This window comes from Eleutherodactylus coqui, chromosome 2, assembly GCF_035609145.1.
Source record: "Eleutherodactylus coqui strain aEleCoq1 chromosome 2, aEleCoq1.hap1, whole genome shotgun sequence".
Lineage (NCBI taxonomy): Eukaryota > Metazoa > Chordata > Amphibia > Anura > Eleutherodactylidae > Eleutherodactylus > Eleutherodactylus coqui.
Window position 1 is genome coordinate 285,383,573 of NC_089838.1, and position 24,285 is coordinate 285,407,857.

Here is a 24,285-nt window from a genome sequence, read left to right on the forward strand (position 1 = left end):
AGCGGGTGCGAGTAAGAAGTTTTGTATCCCTGGACAACCCCTTTAAAACAAATCTGTACATGCTGAGAGTTCTGGTTTCAGCTAGAAAGCAATAGACAGACTTCTGACTCTGGGGCAAAGTCTTCATATTTCTTTGACATCTCTAGTAGCACAGATTCTTCACCTCCCAACAGCCATGGAGCTATGAGGTACATTCAAGTTCTAAAGTCTCCCAATTTTTTTAAAATTGGGAATAGAAGTAGATAGAAATACAGGACATAGTTTAGAAGATGTGGGCATTCTTCAGGGATGAGTGAGACAGATGGCAGCATTGTCCTGTGCAAAGAGCCTACAGAAGAGCTTTCAGTACTAAAAATGACGACCCTCACGCCCCAAGAACAGCATGTAGTCATCCGTTTCGTTCACTTGCATGGAATGGCATGGCACCCATCGACACTCATCAGTTGAGTAAGATTTGCTGTAAAGGTGTTATGGATGTGAAATATTCCGTGTTCATGGGTGCGACATTTCATAGAAGGCTGAATATCATGCAAGAATAAAACAAGGAGCTACGGTTACACACCTGCTGGTCCGACAACATGATGGAGCAAGTGGTTATGAGGGACTACTGACTGACTGTGGAAGACATTGCCTGAAGATGAGGAAAGTTTCCTCCAGGTGGATACCATGAATGTTGATCGATGAACACAAGGCTGTGCATTTGGCAATGTGTCAGGCAGTCTTGACATGTGATAATGGCCTTCATTCTATCAATTGTCACAATAGGCGGATGCCGCTTTTCAAAAGTTCCCTCTCCGTGGTCGTAAGTTTTCCAGTCGTGCCATTCTTGCATCAGCAATTTTCCAGTGGCCAAACAAACTCCTAAAGTAGCCTCTTGCAGTGGCCAAGCAATCATGGCGTCAACTTTGTGAAAAATGTGTATGGCAAGAGGGAGATTATGTTGAGAAGTGACAATGCTTTCAGCTTTCTGGGGTGAATAGTTTTTTAGAAAAAAATTTGGAGACCTTAGAACTTGAACATACCTCATAAACAAGGGAGTGTTAGCCAGACATACGACCTGTGCCACTTGTTGGCCGTCAGTGATTATAAACTATCTTGTTTACTTGTCTAGAGTCCTGTATATAAAAGGTGCTCTCCCTAAGGAGAAAAGATAGCGTTTCTGACCCCCGTCCCAGGCCTCTCACTAGCAAAGCCAGATTCCTACTGCACAATGATAAGGGGCAAACACCCTGAAACAGCTGTCTGTACATGGAATCTGGCTTTGCTTTTAATTCCCAGTCATTGTTACAAGGCTTGTATGAAGAGTCTAACTTTGATTTGAAGGAATGCTGCCTTCCAATAGGTGGCGCTGTGGAGGTATTATTCCAACTCCCTTATTCTGCATGTATGGGAAGCAGTGCCCTAGTTTTAGCACTAAGAAATATCGGATCCGTAGGACAAGAAAAGAAATCACACGTTGTACAGTTTTCTTTTTAATTTGCAATATTCTGAAACAAATCAAGAGGAAGATTTTTTTTGTCTGTTAGTCTTTATCCTCTTATTTTGACACTTACAAGGCTCAGAAAAAAAGAGTGAGAAAGAGACGAGAAAACAGAAATTTAAAGGAAGACAGCAGCAAAAGAACCCCACTGGCATTCATAAAACGAACAAGCTGTCCTCTTGTTTCTTTTATATATATAGATTTATGTATATATATGTATTTATAGGATTTCTGTTTAAAGGGCATGCAGAAAATTAAACAGCAACAAATGAAAACAAGTCAGGCCGGAGATTCGCCTCTCCTCTCCCTTGGGGTCACTGCTCTGAACCCTGTAAACTTGAGTTAATTGGCAATAGGGGTAGGAGTGCTACACGCACCCCATTCGTAGTCTGTTGGGGTTCCGCAGAAGACTCTGTCCCACCAATCTAGATCAGGCACATTTGAGATAATTGCATTTCTGCTTCCATCAATCCCTGAAGATTTGGTTGCTGCTTCTTTCCAGCACATTTAAAGTAGACTCACAACCCTCACATATTAGAGATAACCATTTTATTGGTTCAGTATTTCACATATCCATGCCCTTTATATAGCGACACCACTGAGACGTTGGGCTGATATTACCTCCCAGTTCAGTAATGTCTCTGACTTAGTTAACAATGGCTGTTGCCATGCAATAGGTGGCTGATCGGTCCAGTTAAAGGGCAATCTGTGCATTCTGGAAGATTCAATACTAACCCAAATTACCCTTGAGTTATGCTTTATCACCCTGCAAACACGGGAAATCCTATAAAACCTAAACCTTCTGCAAAAATGCCATAGCCTACAAAAAAACTAGCAACTAGAATTCACTAAAATATCTCCTTGTGGGCCAAAGAATGAAACCCAGGCTACTTTTAAAGGAAATATATATATAAGGTATACTTTGGAATCCCTGCTATATATATGTATATGTTTCTCAGTAGTGAAAGGTGACATCATGGATCCAATGTGCTGACCCCACATGTCAGAGGAGATTTGCACTCACTGAGAACTGACAGACAATAAGCACACTCCATAAAATGCGCTGGCCATGCTTTGGGACTGGCTCTCCCACTGCAGACAATGGATAAAACCATTATTTACAGGGTGTGGGGTTGTTGGAGCTGGGTAATTTGTTAAAAATATATATATATTGTTCTTCATATTATATATATATATATATATCATTTTTTGCATTCCTAAAGCAAAATAAAACAACATAAAGGGGTGGCAGTGGGGGCCCCTGGGAGAACTGCTTTGCGGAAATGAATTTTAAAAAAAAGTATTTTTTTCTTTTTAACTCTTTTGTTAGTTTTTTTTTTTTGTTAGAACACTTTTTTTTTGTTTTCTCTTTGTTCTGTTTGGACGACTCATTTCACGTTGGACGCGCAAACACACGGGAAGGAACGGCTCCACGGGAAGGTCACAGTTCTTTCCCCCCAGCCCCTCAAGATTTCAGACAGTCCCTCCACCCCTCCACAGCCCCCCCCAAATAAAGCCAAAAAGACAAAGGGAAGAGGGCTGAAGGTCAAATATTCTCTGTAACAAGTCAATGGATGCACTTACTCCCCATACAATAGTAGGGGTCATACAGCTGCCCTCTTCCCCAGCTTGGAAAAGGGTAAGAATGCTAAAAGGTCAAAAAGGAAACATACACAGGAGGCTTAGTCCTACGACCTTGTCTTGTCCTCTTGCAAACACTTCATGAGTCCAGGCAGTGGATGTCTGGGATACGTGTGCACATGGGGGGATTGAGGGCCACAAGAATAGAAGTCTGGATTTGGAGGGGTTGAGGGGGAGGAGGGATGAGAGGGAACGGCACAAGCATGCGGTCACGTGCTTTTCCTCGCCGCTGGAACTCTCTGAGCGGCGGAGCCAAAAGTCTCTGGCACTTCCTCTTTTCTGGTGAAGCCAGGAGAGCATTACTGGAGGCTGTAGAAAAACAACAGAAGTCATAAGCAGCAATAACTAACCAAAGTAGGAAACTACGGCATAAGACAAGTCATACAAATATTGTAATTGTGGAAGAACGCTAGCATCACTAAGCTCAACAATGGTCTCTCGCTTAACCAACCAGAACCCTACTGTGCACTGATGAGGGGCAAGAACTCCAAAATAGCTGCATTTATGTGGATATGTTGGTTTGGCTTACATGTCTAGTTATGTTTCAAGGCCTGTTAAAAGGTCAAACAGTGGTTTCTAGGGTAGCTACCTTCCAATAGGTGGTACTGCGGAGGATTATACTATCACTCATTTGCATAGCTTTCTCCCATGGTGCACTACATGGACTCTAGAAGTCCCTATATCCTCATGGTACTCTCCACAATCCTGGAATTACTAAACTGGAGTGTCCCTCATTAATTTGGGGAATCCAGCAATAGTTTTCTTCTACACATTACTTGATTTAGCAGGTCCTCTATTTGTGTTTCAGGAAGGCTTTAACACACTATTGTGTGCCCAGATCAGGGAACATGTAGTGTAAAACCAACAGTGGAATTTATGCATTTCTTAGAGGGCATGGCTGATCTCCTGGGGTACACATGAAAATTTCTTTATATAATTTTCAGTCTTAGTCGAAATATGAGCAAGGGGAAGGAGAAATTTTTTTCGGGAATTTTCTGTGTTTAGTAAAAGAGACCCTTTCCAAACAGAGAATTCATTGGAGGAGTTACCGCTGCTGAGTGAGTACTTAACCCCTTAGTGATGGAGCTTTTTTGCTTTTTTCCATTTTCGCTTTTTCCTCCTCCCTTTTAAAAAATCGTAGCTCCTTTATTTATCCATCGACGTCGCTGTATGAGGGCTTGTTTTTTGCGGAACGAGTTGTATTTTTCAATGGTACTATTTATTGTACCATATAATGTACTGAAAAACTTTTAAAAAATTCTAAGTGGAGAGAAATGGAAAAAAAACGGCGCACAAACTGCAACAAAAATGAACCAAAAACTTTATTCTATGCGTCAGTACGATTACTGCGATACCAAACTTATATAGTTTTTTTTTTGCTGTACTACTTGTATTTCTTTTTAAGATATTTAACTTTTTAAAATTATTTTTTGAGTACATTTTCTGTGCACAATAACTTTTTTATTTTTCTGTCGACATAGTTGTGTGACGGCTCATTTTGTGAGGTACATCCTGTCGTTTCCGTTGGTACAATTTTTGCATACAATTGACTTTTTGATCGCTTTTTATTACATTTTTTCTTCGAGATAGGGTGACCAAAAAAGTTCATTTCTTTTTTTAATTTTTTTTCCATACCACGTTCACCGTGCGGGGTAAATACATTAGTTTGATAGATCGGACTTTTATGGACGCAGCGATACCATACACGTATTTTTTGTTCATTATTTAGATTTTTTTATTGCAAATATGGCAAAAGGTTTGTTTTTTTTTACTTTTATTACTTTTTTATTTTTGTAATAATTAGTAAAACATTTTTATTCTTATTTTTACACTTTCTTTTAGTCCTCCTAGAGGACCACAACCAGCGATGCTTTGATCGCTCCTGCAGTATGACGTAATGCTATAGCTTGATAGGCAGTCTCCCAAGGCAGCCCTGGGGACTTTTAGAAGGCTCCCGGCTACCATGACAACTGCATGGCTATCCCAATCTCACCGCGCGCGCGGGGGGGGGGGGGGGGGGGGGGTGTACGGGACCCCTGAACTTCATTTGGGGGATTTAAATGTCACTGTCAGAACTGACAGCGGCATTTAAAAGGTTAATAGCCGCAATCGGCCAATTGCGGCTATTGCCCGTAGGTGTCAGCTGTAATAAACAGCTGATGGCCGTGCAGTATGGAGGGAGATAGAGGCGCTATCTCCCTCCATACACGACCTGCAACAGGACATAAAAAGACTATAGGGCCGTCACTAAGGGGTTAAACAAAAAAAAAAGAACAACTGTAGGAGCGTGGTGATGTATGGTTTATGTAAAGTGTGCTTACTTGAAGTGTGTGTGACTTAAAATAGGGTGGAATGTATGCTTAGTTGTACTTGTATTTATTTATTTATTTATTTTTGCTTAATATCAAGTCACAATGGTCTCATAACATATACATTATAGCTATATTAATCTTTCCTAGAAATTAGTAGATTGGGCTAAGGGGGTGAATTGGGGGATGACATTGTTCTATTTAAAAACACATATATAGTTACCTTTAAAAACCTACATAGTTTGGTAGTGTGCTCAATCTCCAGGGCTCTCCACAGGTGATTAATTAAGGGAGGGGTTACCTAATTAAGGTCTGATAAATTGCACCTGTTGAACTTGAGTCTTTTCCAAACACAGGGTTCATTGTAGGAGTTACTGCTGCTGAGTGCTACTTAAACCAAACTAAAGAGCGATTGTGGGAGTGTGGCAATGTGTGCTTGATGTAAAGTATGCTTGCTTTAAGTGTGTGTGACTTAAAATCAAGTAACTTTGTATTCTTGGAACTTTAGAAGGGAGTCACTTATATATATTTCCTGTTCTTTTTTAATTGTTTAAATTACTTGATTTGTATCTGCACAATCCCCATTTAGAATGTGCTCCATGATTGACAATGCTGTCCAGTGTACATTCTGTGCCATGTATGCAGTCCTTGAACAGCCGTTTGATGGTATATACTGCTGTACGAGTTGTGTGCATGAGGCTCATTTGGAAGCAAAATACACACAAAATGCACAGCTTGCAATACTGAGATCCATTGACAAGCTGGAAAGGAGTTTGTTGCTCACTGAGCAGAAACTTGTTGGGGCAGATGTTGGGGTGGATTGTAGCATGGAAGTGCAGGATAATCAGGCAGCTGGCTGAGTGACCATTAGAAGGAAGGGTAGAGGGAAAAGTACCAGGGAGGCTAGACCTGAGCTGCCACACCCCAACAAGTTTGCAAACTTTACAATGGCATTCCCCTCATCTGCAGAGTTAGCAATGGCAGAAGTGGAAAAGGAGAGCAGGGCAGGCTAGAAAGGTCCTGGTAGTAGGGGACTCAATTATTAGGGGAACTGACAGGGCTGTCTGCCACAAAGACTGAGATTATCGATCAGTGTTTTTGTCTTCTTGGCACTCAAGTTAGACACATTGTGGAGGGGCTGGTGAGGACCCAGCGGTCATGGTACCCATTGGCACTAGAGATGAGCGAGCGTACTCGGCCACGCCCCTTTTTCGCCCGAGTGCCGCGATTTTCGAGTACTTCCGTACTCGGGCGAAAAGATTCGGGGGGCGCTGTGGGTGAGTGGGGGGTTGCAGCGGGGAGTGGGGGGGAGAGGGAGAGAGAGGGCTCCCCCTGTTCCCCGCTGCTACCCCCCGCGCCGCCATGCCTCCCCCCGCCCCCGGCGCCCCCCGAATCTTTTCACCCGAGTACGGAAGTACTCGAAAATCGTGGTGCTTGATCGAGTAATTACTCGAAACGAGTAGGTTCGCTCATCTCTAATTGGCACCAATGACAAAGTTAGAAGTAGGTGGAAGGTCCTTGAAAACGATTTCAGGGAATTAGGATGTAAGCTTAGGGCAAGGACCTCCAAAGTAATACATATTGTAAAAAAAAAAATCAAACATCCAGAACATCTGGAATCTAATGAAACTTTATATGTGTGATTGTAACGTTGATGTAAGTAAGTGATTACAATATCAGAGCAAAAAGATCATTTATTGTGGAAAACTGAATACTTGATGGGAGGCTCTATACCAGTGATGGCGAACCTTTTAGAGACCGAGTGCCCAAACTACAACCCAAAACCCACTTATTTATCGCAAAGTGCCAACACGACAGAGGTCGGGACTTATCACGACGTATGATTTTACCCCCATAGTTCTATAAAGGACAGGGCCGCTTCAAAATAGACAGCGTGCAGATTTTGACTGCTTTTTGGATGCGGAAATGCTGCAGAATGTCCTCAGCGGAAATTTCTTTGGAAAATTCTGCAGCATTTCCGCATTCCGTCAAAATCTGCACTCTGTCTATTTTAAAACAGCCCTGCCCATTTCCGCCACATGTAAACATACCCTAGCGATAATAGTTACCCCCCCGCCCCACAGCGGCCCCCAGTATAAGAGTGACCCCCCCCAGCGATAATAGTGACACCCCACAGCGGCCCCCAGTATAATGGTGACACCCCATGGCGGCCCCCAGTATAATAGTGACACCCCACAGCTGCCCCCAGTGTAATAGTGACACCCCACAGCGGCCCCCAGTGTAATAGTGACACCCCAAAGCATACCCCAGTGTAATAGTGACACCGCACAGTGTACCGCAGTGTAATAGTGACATCCCACAGCAGCCCCAGTGTAGTGGTGACATCCCACAGCGGCCCCGCATCTCTCCCCAAGACACACATACTGACCCCTTCTTGTAGTGGAAGCTCCGCTCCTCCTCTGCTCGGTGTTGCTGCTCGGCGCTTATCCCAGTGCACACTGTGACATCAGTGTGCTGCTGGACGCCTCCACCCCTGCTCTCGCAGAACCTAAGAGGAGACTTTGAGGGAGGGGGAGATGGATCCTGGCTGCACACTGATGTCACAGTGTGCACCAGGATCAGAGCCACTAGCAGCGCTGCTGAGTGAATGCCGGCAGGGAAGTTTCGCGGCCCCTACTCGTATTCACAAGTGGTGAGTGGTTGATGGCGGCGCATGCTAGTAGGGAGGGCTCTGCGTGCCGCCTCTGGCACATGTGCCATAAGTTCGCCACCGCTGCCCTAGACCATCAAACCAGCAGTAGGGGGCAGTGTGCCACTCCACAGCAAAGGCAGGATTGAGTCGCTCACCCCTAGATCTCCAGGCATGAACATGACTGTCATCAGTGCCTAAACTAAACCTTGATTCATTGCTGAAGACAAGTGGGGTGACTGCACATTAGTGTGCATCGAACAAGTAGCTCCTCCATATCAGTCTGGCTAACTGCATTCTATTAGGGTTCACGCCAATTGTGCCTGTGGCGACTGTGCCTGCTCTGCAGTCTATCAGGTATTGCATTTTTGGCATTTTCGGTGAATGGCCAAACTAAACCTGGATTCATCACTGAAGACAAACCAGTTCCACTCCGTAGCAGGCCAGTTTTGTCACTCACCACTACAAACGGAGGTGATGCTGGGTGGGTGTCAAAGGCAGTTCATGTAATTGCTGCCGAGAGACCAAATGTCCTTCAGTGAAGGATGGTAATGATACAGTTGCAGTTGCTCGTGCTTGTGGGACAATCAGATGATCCTCTCTACTGGTGGTCTGTTAAGGACATCCTGAGCTTGGTCGCCTTGTGTCCCCTCAAGCATCCACTGATCCTAACACCTCCTAGCAGTCTAGTCAGAACGGCTCAGGTGGCAGACAATTCGTAAATTTCCCCATCCAGCTAGCATTCCAGTAATGCCCCCCACCTAAAACTGGTTGAAATCTCTTTGATTGCATTGTAGAGGCGTCTAGTGTCAAGTTCTACACAAGTGTAAGAGGTCCACCACACACAAGGAGCCTTTGAGAGCCTTTTATAGGCCAAGGGTGGAACCCCTTTTAGGGCCTCAAATATGTAGAAAAGACATAGCAGCATAACCAGTGCTTCAAATGTTGTAAAAGATAGGACTTTTATTGTTTCATCTTTTAAACAAGAAGGCCTTACTTATCACATTACTTAAAAGTGCGGAATAAAAAGGAAAAAAAAAGACAATGTGAATGACCCCCAGAGATCTTATATGACATTAAACTAGTTGCATGTTCATAATAGTACAAGAATTTCACACACATAAATGTAGCTGCAGATAAAATGGTTTTACCTATGGGGCAGATTCAAAAGTTGGAAAGTTTCCTATAGATGATTCACTATTACTTGTGTCAAGGCCCTTTTAAATGGAACGATTATCGTTGCAACAATTATTATAACGAATGAAAATGAACGATAATGATTTGGTCTAAACGTGAGCCAAACGATTATCATTTGGACTAAAGCTTGAGCAGTGGATGACGACTAACGCAATTGTATTTAACAAGGAGAAATGCAAGATCCTATATCTGGGCAAGAAAAATGAAAAAAGCACATACAGAATGGTAGGAATTGAGCTAAGCAGCACATATGAAAAAGACTTTGGTATACTAATAGATCACAGACTGAACATGAGTCAACAATGTGATGCAGCAGCAAAAAAGGCAAACACAATTCTGGGATTTAGTAAGAGAAGCATAGAGTCTAGATCACGTGAGGTAATTATCCCCCTCTACTCTTCCTTAGTCATACCTCATCTGGAATACTGTGTCTTGTTCTGGGCACCAAAATCTTAAAAACTTACCTCCTCATAGAAGCTGATCAGATTGGTTTGAAAGGAGTGACCCCCATGGTGATATGAAATTATACAGCTACTTTTATTGATAGCATCTCTTAGAAACGCTTCAAACATTTTACCCACAACAGAAGTTAGACATACCGACCTATAGTTTTCAGGTTCATTTTTGACGCCTTTTTGAATATCAGAACAACGTTTGCGTCAATCCAGTTGAACATACTCAGTCACTATAGATTCCGTAAATATAAGAAATAATGGACTGTCTATCACATTACTTAATTCCATTAGAATCTGGGATGTGTGCCATTGGGCCCTTGCGATTTGTCTATTTTAATCATTTTAAGGCGGCTCTGCACTTCTTCTTATGTTAGACTAGTGACATTTAATGAAGAGTTTACTTTATCACTCTGCATTTCATCTGACATTTCATTTTCCTGAGTAAATACACTGGCAAAAAAAAACAATTTAACAAATTTGCTTTCTCCTCATTACTTTCTAAAGAGCTAACACTTTCCGTTTTAATCTTTTTGCTATTTATATAGTTGAAGAACAGTTTTACTCTCTTTGGCAATGAGTCTCTCGGTCTCCATCTTTGCAGCTTTTATGTACTTTTTACATCATTTCTTTTTTTCCTTATAGCATTTTAATGCTTCTTCGCTGCCTCCTTGTTTTAGTAGTTTAAATGCCTTTTTGCTGTTTATTGTCCCCTTTACATCTTTATTCAGACATATGGGTTTTCTTCTACTCCTAACTCTTATTATTCCTGTAAGGTATGAACTGCTCACAGTAAGTATTTAAGATGCTTTTAAAAATTTCCCATTTATTGTCTGTACTCTTATTTCTGAGGACATTGTCTCAGGGCATTTCTAAGCTGATTGAACTTTGCTTCCTAAGGTTCAATCATCTCCTTGATGTGACTCTCCATTGATCCGAAGGTTCAGGTTTCCCCATTTTGTATTTGAATAGTTAAAGTCCTCCATAATAATTACGTCATTGTGATTTGATGCTTTACCTATTTGCCTTAGTAATAGATTTTTAGTGGCTTCTGTTTTATTTGGTGGCCTATAGAAAACCCCTATGAGAATTTTATTATTACTTTTCCCTCCATGTAACTCTACCTACAGAGATTCCACTTGTTCATTTCTTTTGCATATCATAGTGTGGGCTTTAAACGGGACTTTACATAAAGACCAAACCCTTCCTCTTTACTTTTTTTTCAATCCCTTATAAACAAACTATAACCCTGTAACATCACCGCCCAGTCACAGCTTTCGTCTAACCGGTTGTCAGTTATTCCCCCTGTCATAGTTTTCCTCAGACATTATTGTTTCCAGTTTGTCAACCTTATTGGTTAAACTTCTAGCATTAGTCAATATACAGTTTAGAACATTTTAGTTATTTTTTATATTAAGTGTATCCCTATAAACTGTTCTGCAAGTTCTAACTGTAATAACCCCTCCCATCACTCCACTCCCATCTCCATTACTCAGTCCCAGATCACTGGCTTTCTTCCCCTCTATCTCTTTGGTTGTCGCCCCCCCCCCCCCCCCCCCCCCCCCCCCCCGTCCCTGTTTTAAACACTCCTTCAACCTTTTAGTCATCTTCTCCCCAGCAAAACTGTACCCTCCCATTGAGGTGCAGTCTTCCCTACAGTACAACCTGTAGCCAACAGCAAACTTAGACCAGTTCTCCAGGAACTCAAATCCTGCCTTCTTGCACTAACTCTTTGTTTACCTCCATAATCTCCCTCTGCCTTTTCTGTGGGACACATGGTACAGGTAGTATTTAAGAAAATACTACTTTGAAGATCCTTATCCTAAGCTTACATCCTTGTTCACAAAATAGTTTTTAAGGACCATCTATCTACCACAAACTTTGTCATTGGTGCTAATGTGTACCATGACCACTGCATCCTAACCAGTCCCTCGCAGTAATCTGACAATCCAATCCGTGATGTGTCAAACTTGAGTGCCAGTAAGACAACACATGGTTTGATGATCCTGGTCTTTGCAACAGACTGCCCTCCTAATAATTGAGCCTCTCACTACCAGGATTTGATCTAGTTTCTATGCTTCTCTTAATACATCCCAAACACAATTCTGTTATGTATTAACTGAGGCATAGAGTCTAGATCACATGAGGTCATTATCCTCCTCTACTCTTCCTTAGTCAGACCTCATCTGGAATACTGTGTCCAAGTCTGGGCCCCACAATTTAAAAAAGACATCGACAAACTGGATCAAGTTAAGGGAAGAGTTACCAAGATGTTGAGCGATCTGCAAATCATGTCCTATGAGGAACGGTTAAAGGATCTGGGAATGTTTAGCTTGCAAAAAAAGGCTGAGAGGAGACTTAATAGCTGTCTACCAATATCTGAAGGGCTGTCAGAGTGCAGCGGGATCAGCCCTATTCTCATTTGCACAAGGAAAGACTAGAAGCAATGGGATGAAACTGAAAGGTAGGAGACACAGATTAGATATTAGAATACACTTTCTGACAGTGAGGGTGATCAATGAGTGGAGCAGGTTACTACAGGGAGGTGGGGAGTTCTCCTTCAATGGAAGTGTTCAAACAGAGGCTGAACAAATATCTGTCCGGGATGATTTAGTGATCCTGCACTGAGAGCAGGGTGTTGGACCAGATGACCCTGGAGGTCCCTTCCAACTCTACCATTCTATGATTCTATGACCATTCTAGCCTGCCCTGCGCTCCTATTACCTTTTTAACTAAAGCGACATCCCCCTAGCAGTCAGAGGGCATGTTGTGCTGTAGCAATGTAAATCCTTTAATAGCATTCCACTCATCTGCCAACTGTGCAAATTTCTTAGGGGTGTGCCAGGTAAGAACTAATCTCCCTGGTGCTCTTCCCTCTTCTCCTCCTTCTAACTGCCACCCAGCTAGCCGCCTAATCATCTTGCTATCCCATACTACCATCCATCCCCACATCTGCCCCAGCAAGTGTCTACTCAGTGAGCAGCAAACCCCATTCCAGGTTGCCAGTTGATCTCAGTGTTGCAAGCTGCATATTTATATCCAGGATCTGGGCTTCCAAATGTGCCACATGCTCACATTTCATATAGCAGTATGCACCCGTGAGCAGCTGTTCAAGGACTGTACACATGGCACAATATGTACACTGGACAACAATGTCAATCATGGAGCACATTCTAAATGGAGATGGTACAGATAAAAATCAAGTAATCAAGTAATTTAAACAAGAAAGAAATAGCAGTAATCAGATATAAGTGACTTCCTTCTAAAGTCCCCCAATTTATGTCACATACTTAAAACAACTACACTTTACATCTGTATGTTGACTAATGCTAGAAGTTTGACCAAGCACACATTGCCAAGCTCCAATAGTCGCTCTGTTTAGTTTAAACAGCTAGCAGCAGCAGTAATCTCCGCAATGAATAATAATAATCTTTATTTATATAGCGCCAACATATTCCGCAGCGCTTACAAGACAGGGGGATTAAAAACAAAACCACGATTACATGTAGTAATCAATTGATGGAGACAGTAGGGGTGAGGGTCCTGCTCCAACGAGCTTACATACTACAAATAGTGAGGTGATACAGAAGGTAAAGGGGCTGGAGATGTGTACGGTATGGCGAGGTGGAGAGTGAGGGGTGCTATACACATAGACAATACTCAAATTGGGCTGTATAGTGGCTGAATCAGTATGACTGCAGGGGGCAGTTCATTACAGCTAGCAGAGATTGCAGTCGATAGGACAGGGAGCATGGTATCAGGCGGAGTAAAGTTTGGTTTAGGGGATATGGCATGCCTCCCTGAAGAGGTGCGTTTTTAGACCATACCTGAAATTTTATGTGTCAGTGATTGCCCGGATAGATTTGGGTAGCGCGTTCCAGAGGACTGGTGCTGCTCTGGAGAAGTCTTAGAGGCGGGAATGAGAGGTTCGAATTGTTAGCAGAGCGGAGGGCGCGGGTTGGGTGGTGGATTGATATGAGGGAGGCAATGTAGGGCGGCGCGGTGCTGTGGAGGGCTTTGTGGTTGAGGGTGGTGAGTTTAAATTGAATGAATCCTCTGATGGAAAGAAGTGTGACCAATAAGGGCTCTCACCAATAAGGGCTCTCACCAATAAGGGCTCTCACCAATAAGGGCTCTCACCCACTTACATTTTTTAGCGATATTGCAGCGTTTTTTTAATGCGATTGTCAATGGAACTTTCCAATGTTAAAAACACATCACACAAAAATCGCAAAGCACAAACTTGCGATGCGTTTTTAACATTAGAAAGTCTTGCTTAGTCTTACTTCTATTGTGGGTAAAATGTTTGAAGATCAGATCTGTATGTACAGGGCGATACCAAATATGTGGGGTTGTTAATTCCTTAGCTGTTTTAGTAGAAAAAATATTAAAAGTTTAAAAAAATAATTTTTCCAATGTTAACAAAAAAGTTATCATATCTAGTTTACACTTTTATTTAGTCCCTACAGTATTGCAGGATATAGTGATTTTTGTTAATGCCTATCAAGCCCTGTGACAGGCAAGGCTTGATATGCATCTATGCATAGCGGTCCTGAGAGCCTTCAGCAGATCACTTCGCGAGGGTTTCCAATAGGGTGTGGAAAAGGGTGAATCCCCCTCCCGCTGACTGCTTAGGCACGCTAACTTTGTTTGCGGCAACTACCGTTGGCTGTCAGAAACCGGTCTGAGCCCGCTCCATGCACCCTTTACGACTGTCTGATGCAAATTTACATTAGGCGAGTGTGAAGTGGTTAAAGAAGGTCCACCATCCCTCCTGATATGTTTTAGTAAATACTTGAATTTCTCATAAAACAACAATTCTGAGTCATCATTTTTCTTAGAAATCTGTTGTGTCATCTCTCTGTTATTCCTCCTGGAAATCGCTCGATAAATTGACAACAAGGTGTTACCATTGTCCTTGTCAAAGTGACATGACCCTACCCAGTTTGACATGTTAAACTGACACCCCTCTAACAAGGGCTTTTATAGTGCCTAATGTTGCTGTCTTCAGCTGTCGGAAGAAGCCGAAAATAGCTGACAGAGCAGAAGCGCTCCAAAGTGAAAGTGCAGGTACTCTTTAAATCACCTGACACCCCTGCAAGGTCCTGCAAATACATGTATACAATTTACCCATGTAGGAACAGGAATATTAATTGGGTTAACCACTTACATTCCCTCTTCTTTTTCAGTAGCTGTCCTTAGCAACCTGGCCATGTCCTCAATGTTCATGGAAGGTTTGCTGCAGTAGCACTCCTCCTGTCACTGGTTGCATCATTCTGCAAACTATGCCAAATTGTAAAAGGTGGATGATATGTATGGGGCAGCAGCTGACACACGGAAGCAAAAGCTGCGCTGCGTAGTAGAGATGGCCTCCGCCACTTTATTTGGCTAACTGGATAGGACTCTGCTCTTTTTCTGCTACATCACAGTCTGAAAGGTTCTGATGCCACCCTTTATAAGCTCAGTCTCTTAGCCAATGAGCACATAGCTTAAGGTCCTTGCAGCTCACTGGATTAGAGCAGAGCTCAGTGAAATCATGTGACCTCCTTGAAAGGTTAGGCAGATGTGTGTATGTATATATATATATATATATATATATATATATATAGTTATGTAGTTATGTAGAAAAAGGCATATCAATTGTGTTAACTGCTTACATAACAAAGGAACAGCACAACTCAGAGTTCTAAGAAAAGATGCTCCAGAATTCTTATTTTACAAGCAGTAAAAGTATTTACTAAAACAGATGTAACAGAACTGAAAAGTTAGTTTTTTTTAAAAACTGATTAAAAACATTACAAATAGAGATGAGCGAGCATACTCGCTAAGGCAAATTACTCGAGCGAGTATTGTCTTTTGCGAGTATCTGCCCGCTCGTCTCTAAAGATTCGGGTGCCGGCGGGGGTGAGCGGTGAGTTGCGGGAGTGAGCAGGGGGTAGCAGGGGGGAGAGAGATCTCCCCCCCCCCCGTTCCTCCCCGCTCTCCCCCGCCGCCACCTGAATCTTTTGAGAGGAGCGGGCAGGTACTCGCAAAAGGCAATACTCGCTCGAGTAGTTTGCCTTAGTGAGTACGCTCGCTCATCTCTACAAACTGATGACAAATGGACATGAAATAAACAGATCATGGTGGGACTGATGCATCAATTTGAGCTTTATAGTAATAAATAGGATCCAGCAACAGATCTGTCATAATGTTAAAATGAAAACTATAGAAAGTAAACATTCAAAATATTGTTACCTAAACCCACAGATGATAAAAACGCACATTAATGCATAGATTCTTCTGCAGTCCGTACAAAGGTTAAACCGTTATATTCCAAACTGCTTCACTTTCAATACACAATCTTCGAATAAAAATCCATAAATTTCCCCCAGACCATAGAAGCAGTAAATGACTACATAACTCTCTAGCACTATAATAAAAAGCAGCTTCATAAATTGCCTTTATATGTTGTATATCATTCTACAAACACAGGGCATGAATTATTCCTCTTCTATTAGTGAGGGAAGTGCAAGCACTTTTCCTGCAGAGATAAAATGAATGTTTTTTTATGGGCAGGAAGCATGCCAACCACTGAGTTATTTCTTGTAAGATTACAAAGCAATAACCCGTAAACGGCGATGCCTGCGACATGCCAGTGCATTTGTTTTACTAAATACAGACTACACAATATAATAGTAAATACATAATACAATTTTACTGTTGTGCAACCAAGTAACTCAATGCAAAATCTTACTGTCACTGGAGGGGTGCCACAGGGGCCCCTGAGCAGTGGAAGTGGACATTCTGCCACTTCCCATCACGACGATGCCAAACACGGGTCTCTTCAGATTGACTGGTGCGAGGTCGACCCTGTGTATCAATGTATTGTGTCAGGCGGATGTAGGCGATACAGGCAGCGTCGTCTCCTACCACGTGAACGTGAGGATTCAAGATGGTCGTGTGGATTGGCTTGTTGTTCTTGGACAGCACTGAAACAAGGTAAAGACAAGGGGAAAACATAAAACAGCATAAATAATTAGACTGTATTCCTGTCATAACAATACGTGAGAAGGTTACAAAAAGGATGTTATTGTAGGGTACCTATCAATCGTGAAATTAGAAGGTTTTCGAGTATGTGCAAAATGTTTGAGAGTATGAGCAAGGCTTCATGCACATAGCCCAGCTTTGGTGTACGGCACCACAAAATCATGGCATTCTCCACTACATGTTAGTATGTTTTCCTTACACTGCACCGAGGGAAGAATAATTCCAATGTACAGCACCATAGAAAGCACTTTATGGTGGCACATGAAGTCCCTATGTTTCCATGCTGCAAAGCTACAGGGGACTGTGTATTTTCACAATGCCTCTTGTCATGTGCATGAGGTTTACTGTTACAGTGCCAATGGGCTACCGAGACATGTGTGGGTCCGGTGTGATGTTAAAGCAGGACTACGTGATATTACTGCTGGCACATGCACAGTGACATTCAGTACTGGACATGGAGAAGGGAACATCTCCTTTCTGTTTCTTAACTGATTGGCTGGCTGGGCTGTCTATCGTTACAGCCAGCATATCAGTGATTCATTTGGGGTATTTAATCTGGCCCTTCTGTGTAGAGGATGCCGATTACTTTATATACTGGTCCTGTGTGATTTAGTGTGACTTTGCCTTGGAGTTTCGTTATACTTCTTTGTGCATTCCGTTACTGGACTTTGGACTTTGACAACATATTACTACTGTCAGTTTATCCCAGGAACCTTATTTGCTTCTTTCATACTCCATTCTTGGTTTCTTTTTATAAGTCTTATCTGTTTTTCTCTGTCTTTGTTCTTTCCCCTTCCTTCATATTACATCTAAGGACAATTAGGTCCATTTTACACTGAACGATCTAAACATCTAATGAAAATTTGTTCAGCGGTCCTATCATGGAAGCATAAAAAAACAAACGATGGTCGGCCTGTGTAAACAGGCTATTGTTCATCTATGAATGACGGCCCATTTACTGTGAATGGGGCAGGCGGGCCTTAATGATCCTTAGCCTACTCGGCCTCAATCACTGAGTGGTGATCGCTTCTGTGTAAAAGCACAGGAGCGATTATCGCCGGACAGCTGTTGGGCATTTCTGCACCAGACAGTCGTCCCAGGTAAAAGAGCCTATTGGGAATCTGGTTAGGTTTCAGCCATGGGTTCGCCCTTTTCAGGGCAGATGTACTGTTTAGTTGTCAAGATCAGTAAGGGCAAATCTAAGGAAAGAACCTAAGACTTGTTTCCATTTATTTCACTGTCTGCTATGTAGTTTTGTATGTCTAGCAACTCAGTTACACCTTGGGCTTTACACTTCCTTCAGCCAATCCCTGCACTCGACTAAAGAATCTATTTGTCGGTATCGCTTACAGGACTGTACGGACGTGACACTTATGTTTAGTAAGTAGAGCGGGGAAAAATATTTTAAAAAATTTATGCGGAGGGTGTACATTTTCCTCTAGGATATTGTCTTACAAAACTAACCTTGATGTTATCACATTGTAGGGTGGTTGATCTGTTCAGGTATGGGCCTTAGAGGGGTTGTGTGCTTATGCATTACACGGACAACGCATTGATTTCAATTTATCCCAAATCGATACCAACATTGGTATTTCAAGGGTTTTCTACTTTAGAAACCACATTATTACCAGGGAATTCAGAGTTAAAAGGTGGGGGTTGGACATTCGGGGTGATTATATATTAGTGAGAGTGGCAAGAAAGAGTATATCTCACTCTAGAGGAATAAAGTCGACCATTTACACCATTACTAGCCATCAGCTGAATATTTGTTCACACAACAGTTATTTCATACGATTCCTTTATACACATTTTTGCCATTGGCATTCTGCTGCGGCTTTCTATCCCAATAGAGAGGAGAGAGGCCGCTGCGGAAACGAGAAAAAAAATCGACATACTGCAGAACTGAATTCCGCGCCGCATGTCAGTTTTCGTGTGGCTTGGCTGCAGCGTGTGGACGAAATTTTCGCAAAATCTCATCCACTTTGCTGGCTAATCCCGGGATTAGGAGCTGTGGGCAGAATTGCCGTGCCTACTTTCGACACGGAAAATCCGCCCCGTATAAAGCCAGCCTTACCCCGAAATCATGTGTTGCAGAAAGTCAGGAGGTTGCATGAAAGCTGTGCTGCGATTGGTTGCTATATATAATACCGCAGAGGTAACATGAAAGCTGCGCTGTGATTGGTTGCTATTTTTTATATTGCTGAGGCAGAATAAAAGTTGCGCTGTGATTGGTTGTTATTTCTCTTACTGCTGAGGTAACATGTAAGCTGCGCTGTGATTGGTTGTTATATTTTATACTGCTAAGTTAACATGAAAGCTGCGCTGTGATTGGTTGTTATATATTATACCACTGAGGTAACATGAAAGCTGCGCTGTGATTGGTTGTTATATATTATACCACTGAGGTAACATGAAAGCTGCGCTGTGATTGGTTGTTATCTAGATCTATAAAAACGAATGAATGTATGTCTGTCTGTCTTCGCAGCAACGCGCGACGGGTAAGCTAGTAAATATATAAAAGATACATTTTTACATTTAAGCCTCCTGGAAACCTCGTATCTAGGGTCAAAATCTAAAACCCCTCACGTTTTAGCACCGATGATCGATCTACATTTTGTTTCCCTTTATTTTTAACTCTTTCAATACCAAAATAAATTAAACTATCTGTGTTGCCTCCATGTTCTTCCAAAAAATGTCTCACGACACCTGAGTGGTTTGCATTGTTAATATGTCTAATGTGTTCCGTAATGCGGGTCCTTCGTTTTCTTATTGTGCACCCAGCATAATGTTTTTCACATAAGGTGCATGTAATTCTATAAATCCCATTTGTAGAGTTACAATTAATGTACTCTTTTATGTCAAATTCTCTTGTCTGTAAACGATTTTTAAATTTACTGCATTTTCTCACTAGATGTGCTGCATCTTGTATTGCCACATTTCGCAAATCCTTTATAAGGTATTTGAGGTAAAATAACTGGGGAATAAAATGTTCCCAAAGTTTTTATTTTTCTTACCTACTACCATTACAACATTGTTCAAAATATCGTTGGTGATTAGAGATGAGCGAGCGTACTCGTTTAGGCAAAATACTCGAGCGAGTATTGCCATTTTCGAGTACATGCCTACTCGTGAGAAAAGACACGGGGTCCAGCGGGGGGCAGCGGGGGAGAGCGGGGAGGAACGGGGGGGAGATCTCTCTCTCCCCCCCTGCTTCCCCCTCCTCACTCCTGCAACTCACCGCTCACCCCCGCCGGCCTCCGAATCTTTTCTCACGAGCGGGCATGTACTCGAAAATGGCAATACTCGCTCGAGTATTTTGCCTTAACGAGTACGCTCGCTCATCTCTATTGGTGATCTTTAGAGATGAGTGAGTATACTCACTAAGGCACATTACTCGGACGAGTAGTGCCTTAGCCGAGTATCTCCCCGCTCGTCTCTAAAGATTCGGGGGCTGGCAGGGGAGAGCGGGGAGGAACAGAGGGGAGATCTCTCTCTCCCTCTCTCCCCGCTGCAACTCATCTGTCACCCGCGCCCGCCCCTGAATCTTTAGAGACGAGCGTGGAGATACTCGGCTAAGGCACTACTCGCTCAAGTAATGTGCCTTAGTGAGTATACTCACTCATCTCTAGTGATCTTATCTTGACATAGGATCGGAAGACATTTTTTAAAGGTCTTTTTAATGGTATAAAGTTGCCTACTATAAGTGGAAAAAATCATGGAATCACATTTTTTATCTTCTTTCCGAATCTTATTATCCAAAAGTTGTTCTCTTTCTTTTGCTCACCAGCTGTGATAGGTTATTTAAAGGAGATGTCCCGAGGCAGCAAGTGGGTCTATACACTTCTGTATGGCCATAATAATGCACTTTGTAATGTACATTGTGCATTAATTATGAGCCATACAGAAGTTATAAAAAGTTTTTTACTTACCTGCTCCGTTGCTAGCGTCCTCGTCTCCATGGTGCCGACTAATTTTTGGCCTCCGATGGCCAAATTAGCCGCGCTTGCGCAGTCCGGGTCTTCAGCAGTCTTCTATGGAGCCGCTCGTGCCAGAGAGCGGCTCCGTGTAGCTCCGCCCCGTCACGTGCCGATTCCAGCCAATCAGGAGGCTGGAATCGGCAGTGGACCGCACAGAAGAGCTGCGGTCCACGAAGACGGAGGATCCCGGCGGCCATCTTCAGCAGGTGAGTATGAAGACGCCGGACCGCCGGGATTCAGGTAAGCGCTGTGCGGGTGGTTTTTTTAACCCCTGCATCGGGGTTGTCTCGCGCCGAACGGGGGGGGGGTTAAAAAAAAAAAAACCCGTTTCGGCGCGGGACATCTCCTTTAAATGTTTTTTATTATAACCTCTTTCTGTTAGTCTCATAATAATGTCTTTCTCTGTTTCCTTATAATCGTCTTTTAAAGAGCAGGCTCTCCTAGCTCCAATCATTTCACCTACAGGGACTGCTCTTTTGACATGGGTGGAATGCCCACTTTGTGCCTAGAGAATAGTGTTTCCAGCTATCTTTTTTTCTATATGATTTGGAATCTATTTTACGTTTTTTTTTATTACCAATAAGTACCAAATCTAGAAAGGGGGTTTCTTTCTCTCTTTTTTTCCCATGTGAATCTTAGATTAATCCAATTATCATTGATGTATTCATTCAATTTCTCTACCTCCATTCTGATGTCATTTGCTGGATCTTTTTCCCATACAACAATGTCTATGTGTTACACAGGCACACCATTGATTCGACTGGAAACTGTAAAAAGATTTTGTTTTATCTTGTAGCCATTCTGCGTTGCGGTTGAAGACTTGCTGCCAGGTGGGACTATGTGACTTGCTTATTTTGGGGGGACAAAAGAATTACCAAAGTGGACCCACACATGACAAACACAAACATGTTCGATATAAAAGAGAATATGAAATGATTGTAATTCTTGATTCCTTACAATTTTCAAAGTAAAATCGGTGAAAATCTATTCCTTCCACAAGGTTACCCAGAGCTTCTGGTTCAAACGTGGTCAGTCCTGGGTCACAAATCTTCCTGAAAATGAAAGTTAAGTAAAAGCTTTTATGGTGGTGCAGATCAAAGGCAAAGGTATTAAAGGGGTTATCTCAAAATCCAAAAGTTATCCCTATCCACAGGATAGGGGGCAATTTTATGATGCTTGGGGGTCTCATCGCTGAGACCCCCAAATAGGGGTCCTGTGCCCTCCTACCCACTGTGGACTTACTGCAACCCCCAGTGTAGGGGAAGCTGAATGGAATGGTGGTCTCATATGCTGCTCCATTCACTTTCACTGGGAATGCCAGAGATAGCCGAGTACAATCGCTCTGCAATTTCCAGCAGCCCACTTGAAATGAATGGAGTGGTGGCCGCGCATGCATGGCCAGTACTCCATTCAGACTGGGTGAAGTGACCCCAAAATGATGAGAAGGGGACACAGGACTCCCATTGTCAGGATCAGTGGGCTGTATCTGTTGAGACCCCACCGAAATGTTAGCCCCTAACATAGCAATGTAGTATGTTGGGCTGAAAGAAGACAATGTGAATCTAGTTCAGACTGTTTTCACCCCCTGTTGTTGATCCAGAGGAAGGCAAAAAAACAATGAGGCAGAAGTCAATTTAGCCCATTTGGGGGGCAAATTCCTTTCAGACTCCATAATGGCAGTCAGAATAATCCCTGGATCAATGTTTTGAAGGTTACTACCTGACTCCAAGACCCGGATCAACAATCCCACTGGTTATTTAATGTCTATATCCTGTAATATCATAGCGCTCTAAAAAGACATCTAGTCCCCTCTTAAACTCCTCTATGGATTTTAGGGGATAACTTCAGATTTTGAGATAACCCTTTTAACCAGAAAACTAAAAAAGTAAAAGTGTGGGCAGGTCATGCTTGTGCTGTTTCTAGAATACTTTTACTACTACCTTCCTATGAAAACATGATATAACAATTAAATAATTACGATACCACTTGCCGTGTACAAGCAGCATGCATATAAGAATCTTGTCATGTTTAATAGAGTGTACAGTGCAGCACTTAAAAATTAACTCCTCATCCCATAGGAGGGAAGGGGTTTGCATGAAATGCTATACATGTACAGCATGTAGATGTCAAGGGCTCAAGAGCTGATCCCGTAACTGACGGTTGAGGTCCCGCTGCAGTGGTGAGGATCAGAGAGAGCAGCACTTCATGCAAAAAAACAAGCCCTTAAGACAGCTCCCTCCATGGAAAAGTAAAACAAGGTTTTAGGCCTTTGAATGTAGTAGGGTCAAAAACAAATTATTTTCAAAGAAAATGTTTTTTATTGTGCAAAAGTGCTAAAAACCTAAAAAAAGAATTTTTTAGGTATTATCATAATTGTACCGACCAGCATAAAAAAAGTTATCATGTCATGTTATATTGTATAGTGAATAGAGATGAGCGAACGTGCTCGGCCACGCCCCTTTTTCGCCCGAATACCGCGATTTTCGAGTACTTCGGTACTCGGGCGAAAAAATTCGGGGGTCGCCGTGGCGGCGCGGGGGGTTGCAGCGGGGAGTGGGGGGGAGAGGGAGAGAGAGAGGGCTCCCCCCTGTTCCCCCCTGCTACCCCCCGCGCTGCTACGCCTCTCCCCGCCCCCCGGCGCACCCGAGTACTTTTCACCCGAGTAGTGAAGTACTCGAAAATCGCGGTGCTCGATTGCGAAATCGCCCTTACCGAGTACGTTCGCGCATCTCTAATAGTGAACACCGTATAGAAAAAACAAAACAATGGCAAAATCATTGTGTTCTTATCCTCCCCCCCCCCAAAAAAATGTATAAGTTATATATAGAGATGAGCGAGTATACTTGCTAAAGCCAATTGCTCGAGCGAGCATTGCCTTTAGCGAGTATCTCCCCCGTTCGAGACTGCAGGTTCGGGTGCCGGCGCAGGGGAGCGGTGAGTAGCGGCTGTCAGCAGGAGAGAGCGGGGGGGGGGGGGGGGGGAGAGAGGGAGAGAGAGATCTCCGTTCCGCCCCGCTCTCCCCCGCAGCTCCGTGCCCGCTGCCAGCACCCGAACCTGCAGTCTCGAGCGGGGGAGATACTCGCTAAAGGCAATGCTCGCTCGAGCAATTGCCTTTAGCGAGTATACTCACTCATCTATAGTTATATAATGTGTTATATGTACCCCAAAATGGTACCATTAAAAACTACAGCTCACCACACAATGAACAAGCCCTTATGCTTCTATGCTGATGGGAAAATAAAAAAAAAGTTATGACTTTGGAAAAGTGAAGATGAAAATTCCCAAAAAGCCTTGCGTCTCTAAGTTCCAAACTAGGCCCGTCCTTAAAGTGTTAAAATATACATACTGAATAATCTTTAAGCAACCTCCCCTCCTCGTACTACTATGCAGTAAACTGTGGGTATAGCCATGTGGAACTCACGCATATGCCTCGAAGTCTCCATTATTCACGGCCTCAATCAGTTGCTCTGTTATCTTAATGATCTCCTGTTTTCGAGCTGGAAAAACAAAATAGCCATTAAATGGAGAGAGAGAGAGAGAGAGCGCAAAA

The 24,285-nt window shown here is 42.9% G+C and overlaps 1 protein-coding gene across 11 annotated transcripts in view; it reads right to left on the reverse strand.

Moving 5' to 3' along the window:
* Window positions 1–1,504: 1,504 nt before the first annotated feature.
* The window catches only part of CAMK2B (calcium/calmodulin dependent protein kinase II beta), a 194,562-nt gene continuing 171,781 nt past the window's right edge, over window positions 1,505–24,285 (reverse strand). For 3 of the 11 annotated variants that reach the window (XM_066593144.1, XM_066593138.1, XM_066593142.1), the window contains 4 exons: window positions 24,157–24,232; window positions 21,693–21,787; window positions 16,466–16,700; window positions 2,946–3,430 (listed from right to left, as the gene is read on the reverse strand). In XM_066593144.1, the coding sequence (XP_066449241.1) occupies window positions 16,468–16,700; window positions 21,693–21,787; window positions 24,157–24,232 (404 nt within the window). In that variant the 3' untranslated portion in view covers window positions 2,946–3,430; window positions 16,466–16,467. Of the gene's footprint in view, window positions 3,431–16,465; window positions 16,701–21,692; window positions 21,788–24,156; window positions 24,233–24,285 lie in introns of all 11 variants that reach the window. The other 8 variants (XM_066593140.1, XM_066593143.1, XM_066593137.1 and 5 more) reach the window with 4 other exon arrangements.